Here is a 12,351-nt window from a genome sequence, read left to right on the forward strand (position 1 = left end):
GCGACTCCACTGGGGACTTTAGAGAGTCGAGCCATTTAATTAGATGCACGAATTTGGTGTGGTTTTGCTTTGTGTTTTTCTTTCCCTTTTCTCTATCTATGTATGATATTTGGAATAACTGCAATAACTGTGGAATATTGAACCCTAGGGTAGACAATATGTTTATATCTGCCTGGGAATTTTTCTGGTTGTTTTGCAGGTGAGGGTTTGGGTGTGCATAATTTCCTCCCTTCACACACACACTTTTGGCATATCATGAGTGGGGCCCTATACCCGGGTCTGAGCGTAGCTTAGAATTAGAGGAGTTGTGTAGCGGTGTCACTCTGGGATGTACTTCCTGTTTGGCTATCGTGAGAACTCCAGCTAGAGTCTGTTCTCTTCATATGTGTTTTCACACCTAGTTGATTACTCGACTGTTGTGGAAATGCTATGAAGGGGGCCATAGCTCTAGTGACCTTTGACCTTTAGGTTCAGGGAACTACCCTTGTGAGATTGCATATACTTGACCTTGAACTCAAAGCAATGAACCTTTGGTAGGGCACGATGGGAGGAATATATGCTTCTGTAACCCTCACGCTGTTCGTTTTTTTTATGATATTACATTTCATACCATGCATGTGTTTTGTTTTGTCATGTTATTTTATTATCATGCATCATATTCATACATCATTTAGTAACATGTTAATTTTAAGGGAAATCACAGGTACCTACTTGACTTCATACGAGATGGATGTTAACACAAGATCCGATGCTACACAGCACACCAACTCTTCCGACTTAAGAAAGAAGTATAGTCTAAGGACTCATGTGGGAAACTTGACCGGGCTGATAAACTTGGGCAAAAGGCTTAAGACGATAAAAAGAGAAACCTTTCAGAGAAGATATGGAAATTTGTTGAATTTAATGGAGGTTGAAGTACAAATACCCGCTATCACAGCCTTGGCACAATATTATGATTCTCCGCTTCGATGTTTCACATTTCAAGACTTTCAGTTGGCGCCAACCATAGAAGAGTTTGAGTATATCTTGGGTTTGCCACTGGAGGGTACCACTCCCTATCAACATTTAGAGCATCATGCCTCTATACCCACCATTGCTGCCATCATGAAATTACATCCCAAGGAGCTTGAAGACAGGATGATGATGAGGAATCAAGTGCATGGGTTATCACAGGGATATCTAGAGCAGTATTTACATCATCTGGCTGATAAAGAAGATTGGGAAACTTTCATGGATGTATTAGCCCTCACCATATATGGCATTGTCTTGTTTCCCAAAATAGAAGAATTCGTGGATTATTCCGCGATAGACGTCTTCGTGGCGAGTAAAACTAGATCAGAGAATCCTGTAACAGCAGTTCTTGCGGATGTTTATGGGACTTTAAGTTTTTGCCATGAGAGAAAGGGAAAGAAGATTCTTTGTTGCTTACCGGCGTTGTATACATGGATGACAACGCGCGTGTTTAAGGAAATGGTCGACGTTAAGAATCTATCGGAGACTTTGTCACACCAAGGGCTTAAAGGTAAAGGAGGAAACGATTGGGCCCGATTCCTTGCCGGCTTGAGCGAAAGAAGTATAAAATGGCGCCTTCCTTGGCTCGGAAATAAACTGGCTATACAACATTGTGGTAGTTTTCCTAATGTACCTCTCATAGGTGCCCGGTACTGTATCAATTACAACCCTCTTTTGGTGCAAAGACAATTTGGGCATCCTATAAAAGGGGCACCTTCATCAGATTACCTTGCTACTCTATTCATTTATTACGAAGACGGGCATTTCATCGAACTGTTAAGAAAGGTTAAAAGCGCCTGGGAAAATGTTGTTCGAGCAGGGAAGGACTTGAGGGATGGAGTAGTGGACAGCAGTGTTAGCTATCACACCTGGATTCTGGAGAGAGTGAAAGTAGTCAAGCTACCTTTCAAACCAATCAAGGATCAATCAGCTAGTGAAGGACCATCCCAAGCTCCAGAAAGTGAAGAGGTGCAACAATTAAGAGCTGAGATGGAGAAATTGAAGCTGAGAAATGCTAGGTTGGAGAATGAATTACAAAGGGCGCGTAATGATCTTGTGGATATGAAAAATGATAATGAAGAAAGGTCGCGGGCTTATGAAAACCTTGTCAAAAGCCAGAAGGCTGAGAGGGATTACACATTTCGAGTAAAACAGGATCTAGCTGCCGCGAGTAAGGAATTATCCATGAGGGTAAATGAGAAGAAGGTGGCTTTAGAAGAGGGAAAGGAGTGGAAGCACCTCTACGAAGAAGCCAAAAGAGATAAACGAGAAGCCCTAAAGAGATTAAGAGAAGCGCAGATTCAGATAGAAAAAGCGGGGCATGAGATGAAAGAGATGGCCATATCGTTTGAGGCGGATATGAATAGGGAGCGTTGGAAGCTAACAGAAGCAGAGGAAGAGCATCGAACTCTGATAAAACAAATGGAGGAATATATCGAGGAACAGGAGGAGCGATGGAGGTCGATAGATTTTGAAGAAAGGCATCAGGCCTTGATAAAGCGAATGGAAGAGCACATCGCCGAGCAAGAAATGGCTGTAAAGCACTGGAAGGAAAGATTCTCTCAGTTAGCTGCTTTGGCAAACGGGGCAATTGAAGACATCCCCAGGATGGTGTCGAATGCTGAAGCAAGCACTCATTTTTGTAATTCACCAGCGGAAATAGAATTGTTTATTAATCATTGTAAATGGTTGGTAGGAGAGATGAAATCTTTCATTGCCCGGGCGCGGGATTGATGTACATCAGAATTATGTGTTTTGTTCCTTAGACGATGTAATGGATCAAATTTTCTTGAGATGAAAGATGGGGGATGTTTGTTTGGTATCGGCTTGTGTTAATTTTCCATCAGTATTGTCATCGTTATCCTGTGATTTCCACTTATCATTAGCATGCATCATGTTTTCTTTCTGCATTTTTCATCCTTATCTAATTTAATTTAATAAAAAATAAGAACAGTACAAGTGAGAGAACAACGGCAAGTTTTCCAAGACATCCGTACAGGACCAGAGCTAATTCGAAGGTCATGGAGAATTGGGAGCAGTCACACGAATCTATTAAGGCCGATGTCAGCCAGTTGAAGGATCAAATGGCCCAGATTTTGGCGGCTCTCGAGGCCCTGAAGACTACGGGAGGGGCGACGTCTGCGCAAGTTGAGGGAAGTGCTCAATATTACCCTCCGATGTTCAATGCTGGGAGCCAATCTGTTTCGTTCCCAATGTATGGATTACCCCCAGGTTATACCCCACCTGTGGGAGAATACACAGAAGGGGAGCAGACGTCATTCTCTTTCCCTACTACTGCTAACCTACCGCCAATCAGTACTCCGGGGCCTGTTGTAATGTCTGCACCTATGATAAATGAAGGGATGCATGCAAGCATGACTGATGGAATACGAGTATCCCCGGTGCCACCTGTGATTGCCGGAGAGGGTTTTTCTACCAGGGTTGCACCATATACTTCGTTTCAGGGGGTAACTAGTAATGTTGATGGGGCAAAGGATAAACTGGAGAGCTTAGAGGCAAGATTGAGGGCTGTGGAGGGGTATGAGAGTTATGGATTTGGGGATGTTTCTAGATTGAGTTTGGTTCCTGGCGTTAAAATACCACATAAGTTCAAGGCACCAGATTTTGAGAAGTATAAGGGAAATACATGTCCAAAGAGCCATCTGACCATGTTTTGCAGAAAGATGGCTGCATATGCTTATGATGAGCAGCTGCTCATCCATGTTTTTCAAGATAGTTTGGCTGGAGTGGCGTTAAACTGGTATACCCATTTGGAGCCTACTCGAATTCGTTGTTGGGCGGACTTGGCTGATGCATTCGTGAAACAGTACATATACAATACACATGTTGCGCCAGATCGTTTACAGCTGCAGAACATGTCGAAGAAAGACAACGAAAGTTTTAAGGAGTATGCTCAGCGGTGGAGGGAATTGGCTGCACAAGTTGAGCCACCTTTGTATGATAGGGAAATGGTGGCAATGTTTGTAAATACACTCCAACCACCATTTTATGAACATATGGTGGGAAATGTATCTTCAAATTTTGCCGATATCATCGTGATAGGTGAGCGGATAGAGATCGGGTTGAAAAATGGCAAGATTGCATATGGCTCGTCGGTGGTTGCAAATTCCAAAAAACCAAATTTCAACTCAGGAAAAAGAAAAGAAGGAGATGTGCATGCAACATCTGCAACCCCCGTGTGGAGAGGTCAGGCTCCCACTCATAATTATCGACCATACTGGGGTCAACATCCACATGCAGCTAACGCGTCATTTGGTCATCAAATTAGGCCTCAACAACAACCGGGATACTATCAACCACAATACATCCCGACGAATAATTGGAGGGGAGGGGCAAGTGTAGGTTCCAATATGAATGCGGGTCCCAATACTTATCCAGGAAGGAACCAGGAAAGAAATTATGTTAACTTTACTCCAATTCCTACAACTTATACGGAATTATTGCCTCAGCTTATTAAACAAGGGCTAGTTGTCGTTTGTCCCCTGAAGCCTTTGCAGCCTCCGTACCCAAGAGGCTATGATGCAGAGGCAAAGTGTAGTTATCATGGAGGGGCTACTGGTCATTCCACTGAGAGGTGTCTGGCTTTCAAGCATAAAGTGCAGACTCTAATTGATTCTGGGTGGTTAAAGTTCCAAGAAGATAAGCCTAATGTCGAGGCCAATCCTTTATCTGGGCATGGAAGTGCTTCGACGAATGCTGTCGAAGTGAAAGAACATGAGCTGGTGAGAAATGTGAAAGAAGTCAAGAGCTCTAGGAGATTTATCTTGGAGGCGTTGCTGAAAGTGGGTATCTTGAAGGGTGATTATGATGAGAGTATGGCATGCGCGCTCCACCCAAACGCTGAGCACTCTATTGAGGAGTGTGTTGAATTTGAAGAAATTCTGCAAGACCTGCTAGATCGTGGTCTGATGCAGGTATGCTACAAGAGTGAGGAGGGTTATGTATTTGCACAAACTGGTGATGAATCCGGCATGATTGTACCAGAACCATTGGTGATTCGTTTCACTAAGACTACCTCTATTCCACCAACTCAAGGAAGGTCGCCTGTGGTTATCCATGTACCAGCCCCTTTTCCTTACAAGAACGAAAAAGCCGTCCCATGGAGATATGGGACGTATGCGTCAGGCGAAACGCAAAGCGTTGACCCTGTCGTCAAAAACATATCGGGGATAGGTGGAATGACTAGGAGTGGTCGAATTTTCACATCCCCAGAGTTGGCACGAGAAAGAGTTAATGATAAAGAAACAACGATGGCCGTGAAAGCAAAAGAATTCTTAAAGGGGAAGGGTGCACAGACAGAGGAGATCCCCGACAATGAAGAGAGGAGAGAAGTTTCTGAAGAGGAGGCTTGTGAATTTTTAAAATTCATACAACAAAGTGAGTATAAGGTGGTGGAGCAGCTAAACCGTATGCCTGCTCGTATATCCTTGTTGGACCTGCTCATGCATTCGGCATCACACAGAAAGTTGCTAATGAAGATACTCAGTGAGGCCCACGTTGAGCAAGGTATTTCGTTGAATAAATTCGAGGGTATTGTTGGCAATATTGTTGCTAATAATTATCTCACTTTTACGGATGAAGAGATACCTGCTGAAGGAAGAGGGCATAACAAGGCTCTTCACGTCTCTGTGAAATGCCTGGATCATGTTATTGCGCGTGTTTTAGTGGATAATGGGTCCTCTTTGAACGTCATGCCGAAAGCAACTCTGGAAAAGCTACCTTGCGAAGGAATGTATATGAGGCCTAGTTCAATGATTGTGAGGGCGTTTGATGGTAGCAAACGAGAAGTGATGGGAGAAGTGGAATTGCCAATACAAGTTGGCCCGAGTGTCTTTCAAATAACATTTCAAGTTATGGATATTCTGCCAGCTTATAGTTGTTTGCTGGGACGCCCATGGATCCATTCGGCTGGAGTTGTACCTTCTACACTACACCAGAAGTTGAAGTATGTGATGGGAGATAAGCTGGTGATAGTATCAGGAGAAGAAGATCTTCTTGTGAGTGGGCCCTCATCCACACGCTACATCGAGGCGGCTGAAGAAGCTCTCGAAACAGCCTTCCAATCGTTGGAAATCGTGGGAAATACTTGTGTGGAACTGTTTCCAATAAATCCTCGTCTATCATGTGCTTCTATTATGATGGCCAAGATTATGCTAAAAGAGGGCTATGTATATGGCGAAGGTTTGGGCAAATATCGGCAGGGGCGAGCATTTCCTCTGGAAATCGTTGAAAACAAGAACAGATATGGCTTGGGGTACAAACCTACTAAGGAAGACCGGAAAAGGATGATTGAAGAAAGAAAAGAGCGCAGTTTGGCCCGTGCAGAAAGACGAGGGCCCAAAGAGAGCAAAATTCACATTGTTGACATCAAGGAAAGCTTCCGCAGTGCTGGGTGGATCAATGCTGACCAAATAGCAGCTGTGGAGGATGAAGAAGGGCCTCAAAGTTTGAGCTTTGTGTGGGCTTGCTCCCCTGATACTCAACTCAACAATTGGGAAGCACTTGATTTACCTGTGATGCTTAATGTGAACAAAATGTAATAGTTTTAATTAAGCTCATAGTTTCGATTGGGGCTTTAGAACTAAATCTTTGCGGATTGATTCTTTTTACTTTTCACTCAGCGTGACAATAAAGTTGCATTTCATCATCATTTGGCATTTTTTTTTTTTTTTTTTTTTTTTTTTTTTTTTGTTTATCTTATTTATTTATACTTTTTTATAAATTTAAATGATGCAGATGTGACAATGATTGTTTTGAAAATAACGATATCAATGTTCCTAATTTTGAGCACCCTATCAATAATACGGAAGATGATTTCGAAGATGATGTGGAACCCTCTCCGGAATTGTTGAGATTAGTGGAACAAGAATCTAAGGAGATAAAACCCCATCAGGAGGAGATTGAAATACTTAACTTGGGAGAGAAGGATGAGATAAAGGAGGTGAAAATCGGTACTAGTATGAAAACGGAGGTGAGGGAAAGATTGCGTGTCCTGTTGAAGGAGTTTAAAGATGTGTTCGCATGGTCTTACAATGACATGCCGGGTCTGGATACCGATATTGTGCAGCATAGGCTCCCACTCAAGCCAGAATGCCCTCCAGTCAAGCAAAAACTAAGAAGAATGAAGCCGGAAATGTCCCTAAAAATTAAAGAAGAGGTCCAAAAGCAATTTGACGCAGGATTTTTGGCTGTGGCAAGATACCCACAATGGGTAGCGAATGTTGTACCAGTGCCTAAGAAGGATGGGAAGGTTCGAATGTGTGTTGACTATCGTGATTTAAATCGTGCAAGTCCGAAAGATAATTTCCCGTTACCACACATCGATACTCTGGTTGATAATACGGCCAAATTTTCGTTGTTTTCGTTCATGGATGGATTCTCGGGATATAATCAAATTAAAATGGCACCGGAAGATATGGAAAAAACAACCTTTATCACGTTGTGGGGAACATTCTGTTATAAGGTGATGTCTTTCGGACTCAAGAATGCTGGGGCAACATACCAAAGGGCAATGGTGACACTCTTTCATGATATGATGCATAAGGAAATTGAAGTTTATGTGGATGACATGATTGCAAAATCGGAATCAGAAGAGGAGCATATTTTCAATCTAAGGAAATTATTTGAGAGACTGAGAAAGTACAAACTCAGGTTAAATCCTGCCAAATGCACGTTTGGAGTAAAGTCTGGAAAATTGTTGGGCTTCATTGTTAGTCAAAGAGGGATAGAAGTTGATCCGGACAAAGTAAGAGCGATAACGGAAATGCCTGCGCCCAGAACAGAAAAGGAGGTTCGAGGTTTTTTGGGAAGATTGAACTACATTGCTAGGTTCATCTCCCAATTAACTGATACTTGTGAACCAATGTTCAAGTTACTACGGAAAAACCAGGCCGTAGTCTGGAATGAAGATTGTCAAGTTGCTTTTGAAAAGGTCAAACAATACCTGCAAGACCCTCCTGTATTGCGTCCACCTATGCCAGGAAGACCGCTCATTTTGTATTTGACCGTATTGGATAATTCAATGGGTTGTGTATTGGGTCAGCATGATGAAGATGGGAAAAGAGAGCATGCTATATATTACTTGAGCAAGAGATTCACAGATTGCGAACAACGATATTCGTCGTTAGAACGAACTTGTTGTGCACTGGCGTGGGCTACTCATCGTCTAAGGCAATACATGTTGAGCCACTCTACTTGGTTGATATCTAAAATGGATCCTATCAAGTATATTTTTGAAAAGCCCGCTCTCACTGGAAGGATAGCTCGATGGCAGATGCTATTGTCAGAGTACGACATTGTATATGTTACTCAGAAATCTATCAAGGGTAGCGCTTTAGCGGAATATTTAGCCCATCAACCCATTAGTGATTATCAGCCAATGCAACCTGAATTTCCTGATGAAGATATCATGGCTTTATTTGCTGAGAACGAAGATGACAAAGATGAAAAAGCATGGACGGTATTATTCGATGGGGCTTCGAATGTAATGGGGCATGGAATAGGGGCAGTGCTTATCTCTCCTAAGAATCAATACATTCCAATGACGGCAAGGTTGTGTTTTAATTGCACGAATAATATCGCAGAATATGAAGCCTGTGCCATGGGAATTCGAGCAGCTATAGAGTCTAAAGCAAAAATTCTGGATGTATATGGAGATTCAGCTTTGGTCATCCATCAATTGAAGGGAGAATGGGAGACTAGGGATACTAAATTAATTCCATACCAAGCTTACATCAGGGGATTAATTGAGTATTTCGATTCCATCACGTTTAATCATATACCGAGAGAAGATAATCAATTAGCAGACGCATTGGCTACCTTGTCATCGATGTTTGAAGTGGATCAAGATGCAGAATTGCCAATGATTGAAATGAAGAGTCATGCGAAACCAGCGTATTGTCATTTCATTGAAGAGGAGGTAGATGGTAAACCTTGGTACTTTGATATCAAGCATTATCTTAAGACCCGAGAATATCCAGAAAAGGCATCAGAAAACGACAAAAGGGCGCTAAGGAGGTTGGTTGGCAGTTTCATTTTGAGTGGGGATATTCTATATAAGAGGAATCATGACATGGTTCTCCTTAGATGCGTAGATGCAAAAGAAGCCGACCTGATACTAAAAGAGGTACACGAGGGTACATTTGGCACGCACATGAATGGGCACTCAATGGCCAGGAAGATACTGAGAGCGGGGTATTTTTGGTTGACTATGGAAAATGATTGCTGTACACATGTGAGAAAGTGTGAGAAATGCCAGGTATACGCAAGTAATATCAATGTTCCACCCACGACCTTGAACGTGTTGTCTGCACCATGGCCCTTTTCGATGTGGGGAATAGATGTCATCGGAGCTATAGAGCCAAAGGCGTCAAATGGACACCGTTTCATATTAGTTGCAATCGATTACTTCACAAAATGGGTTGAGGCCGCTTCTTATGCTAATGTGACTAGAAAGGTAGTGACCAAGTTCATAAAAAGGGAATTGATTTGCAGATACGGGATCCCTAACAGGATCATCACTGATAATGCCACTAACTTGAACAACCAGATGATGACAGAGTTATGTGAGGAGTTCAAAATTCATCATCTTAATTCTTCTCCTTATCGTCCAAAGATGAATGGGGCAGTAGAAGCTGCTAACAAAAATATCAAGAAGATTGTGCAGAAAATGGTGGTCACGTATAAGGATTGGCATGAAATGCTTCCTTTTGCTTTACATGGTTATCGCACTTCGGTACGAACATCGACTGGGGCAACGCCTTTTTCACTTGTATATGGAATGGAGGCAGTACTTCCGTTTGAAGTGGAAATTCCGTCCTTACGAGTTTTAATGGAAACCCAATTAGAGGAGGCTGAGTGGGTCCAAGCTCGTTTCGACCAGCTCAATCTCATTGATGAAAAGAGACTAACAGCAGTATGCCATGGACAATTGTATCAAAGAAGAATGAAGAAGGCATTTGACAAAAAGGTACACCCAAGAGAATTTCATGAAGGTGAGTTGGTGTTGAAGAAGATTCTACCCATACAAAAGGATCATAGAGGCAAATGGACTCCAAATTATGAAGGGCCATTTGTAGTGAAGAAAGCATTTTCTGGTGGGGCACTAATTCTCACGAGAATGGACGGAGAGGAGTTACCATTGCCAGTTAATTCTGATGCAGTAAAAAAGTTTTACGCATGATGATTCCGTGATAGTGGTTGCTATTAAAGGGATGTTGATATTATCTTCAACGCTTATTGTACTCTGTGTTTTATTCAATAAATAAATTTCACGTGATTTCATTCATATTTTGGTTGTTTGCATTCCATCTGAAATATTGCATGTCACGCTGAGCTGTTAAGTAGTTAAGTGAAAATGAAAATGAAAATAAGTAAACGCGTGTTGATAAAAGCATCACAGGTATATCAGGTTGGCGAGCTCGGTCCTGGAGGATGTCGGAAAGGAAAAAACGAAAAAAAGGAGTTACATGTTGAATTTGTTGTTAATAAAGTTGTCAAAGACATAGTATTTTCGAAAAGAGGGTTTTGAAAAATACCGTTGGTGAATACTTCCCTGATTCAAGGTTTTGGGTGTAACCGGTGTTCTTTTCTTGATAAAGCATCTGCATTCACATTACTTGAACCCTAACTTTTTCGTTTCTCACAAGACGAAGGATTTCGCCATATGCCTAATATTGGGGCAGTTTTCATCATGTTACATACCACCGATAATCCATTGATTAGGGAGATAAAAAAAAAAGATAAAAAAAAAAAAAAAAAATGAAATTGATGTGTCAAGCACTACATAGTTTAGTTTCAGGTTTAAATTCAAGAGAAAGTCAGACAAACAAGATTCGGAGTGACGTGTGGCCATTTTTCGTTATCCAATCGTCAAGAAACAGTTCATCCAATTGCACCCCTTTTGAGCCAAAATTCATAATTGTTTTCATCACCCTAGACAAGAATCATTAGCATGTCGACGTCAATTTGAAAGGGTACATCACAAGCATCCAAAGTTGAGAAAAAAATGAATGAAAGGGGAAATATCATAAAAGACCACAACAGGGGCAACGAAAAGAATGATCCAAAGGGAAAGAAAGAAAAAACAACAATAAATATGCTTGAAATTCAAATCCCTAAAGACAATTGAGTGGGCACCTTGCAAATGATTCGTGTTTAAAGACTTTAACCATCAAACACTTATTTGGGCCTTTGTTATCCTTTCTTTCAAAACCCTTTTACCTTTAACCACGGTACAAGCCCATAAAAGTCCACGCTGACTGAAGACTGTTGGTCCTAATCTTTCTCACGAATTTAACTTTGAAACAAAATGATGTGGTGAACGACACAATTCAGTGTTATTTAAAAAAAAAAAAAAAAAAAAAAAAAAAAAGGGAAAAAGAGGTCTCCCTGTCAATCGAAGATCATCCAATTTGGGGGAATCCTTCATACCCAAATCTTTTCACTTTTCCATTGTGTAAAATTGGGGCAGTATGGGAGCACAACATGTTAATAGCACTTTTCCCCAAAGGAGGGACACACATACGTTAATCATTATTCATTTGCTTTTCATAACCATTCTTCCACATTCTACAGGGTTCAATTTAATTTGGATTGCAAAAAGCGATAAAAAGAATTTTAACTCAGGGTTACACTTTCTTCCTGCTCATCAAAGGGTTCTATACCTATCAACGTTGTTTTTAGGAATGCGTTTTGAACGTACATTGTGTTTGATGACAATATTAACAATGGATTCCAAGCATGGAATTTTCAAAAAAAAAAAAAATAAAAAATAAAAAATAAAAAATAAAAAATGATGAAAAGCGAGATTAAAAGAAAAGACCAAAATGAAGGTCTCATGTGTTCATGCATCCATGCATCATCATGACATAACATCATCTTAGAGGAAGCGAGGAAAATTGTTTGCAAAATCTTCATGTTTTACTCGGCATTTATCAACTTTTCAAAGTTACAAATCAAGGTTTTAATTTTCTGTTATCGACCCTCTGCATGGCAATGGTCAGATTTAAATTTCTGTTCTGTGAGTTTGGCCCTCTGCGAGGCAATGGTCAAATCCAGGTTTTAATTTTCTGTTATCGACCCTCTGCATGGCAATGGTCAGATTTAAATTTCTGTTCTGTGAGTTTGGCCCTCTGCGAGGCAATGGTCAAATCCAGGTTTTAATTTTCTGTTATCGACCCTCTGCATGGCAATGGTCGGATTTAAATTTCTGTTCTGTGAGTTTGGCCCTCTGCGAGGCAATGGTCAAATCCAGGTTTTAATTTTCTGTTATCGACCCTCTGCATGGCAATGGTCGGATTTAAATTTCTGTTCTGTGAG

At 41.3% G+C, this 12,351-nt stretch overlaps 1 protein-coding gene across 1 annotated transcript; it reads left to right on the forward strand.

The window, feature by feature from the left end:
- The first annotated feature begins 3,347 nt into the window (after window positions 1-3,347).
- LOC148198616 (uncharacterized) lies at window positions 3,348-10,213 on the forward strand. The gene is made up of 3 exons (XM_088115877.1): window positions 3,348-4,187; window positions 4,482-6,557; window positions 6,818-10,213. Exons 1-3 carry the CDS (start codon window positions 3,348-3,350, stop codon window positions 10,211-10,213), a joined length of 6,312 nt encoding a protein of 2,103 aa, XP_087972003.1.
- The last annotated feature ends 2,138 nt before the right edge of the window (window positions 10,214-12,351 follow it).

The sequence above is a fragment of the Vigna umbellata genome, chromosome 5, assembly GCF_029865625.1.
Source record: "Vigna umbellata cultivar VRB3 chromosome 5, Vumbellata_1.0, whole genome shotgun sequence".
NCBI lineage: Eukaryota > Viridiplantae > Streptophyta > Magnoliopsida > Fabales > Fabaceae > Vigna > Vigna umbellata.

Coding starts and splice junctions, on each gene's coding strand:
- LOC148198616 (XM_088115877.1), top strand. CDS start 3,348: ATGTCTGCACCTATGATAAATGAAGGGATGCATGCAAGCATGACTGAT. Junction 4,188..4,481: donor AAAGAAAAGAAGGAGATGTG/CATGCAACATCT, acceptor TTATTGCCTCAG/CTTATTAAACAAGGGCTAGT. Junction 6,558..6,817: donor ATTTACCTGTGATGCTTAAT/GTGAACAAAATG, acceptor GTTCCTAATTTT/GAGCACCCTATCAATAATAC.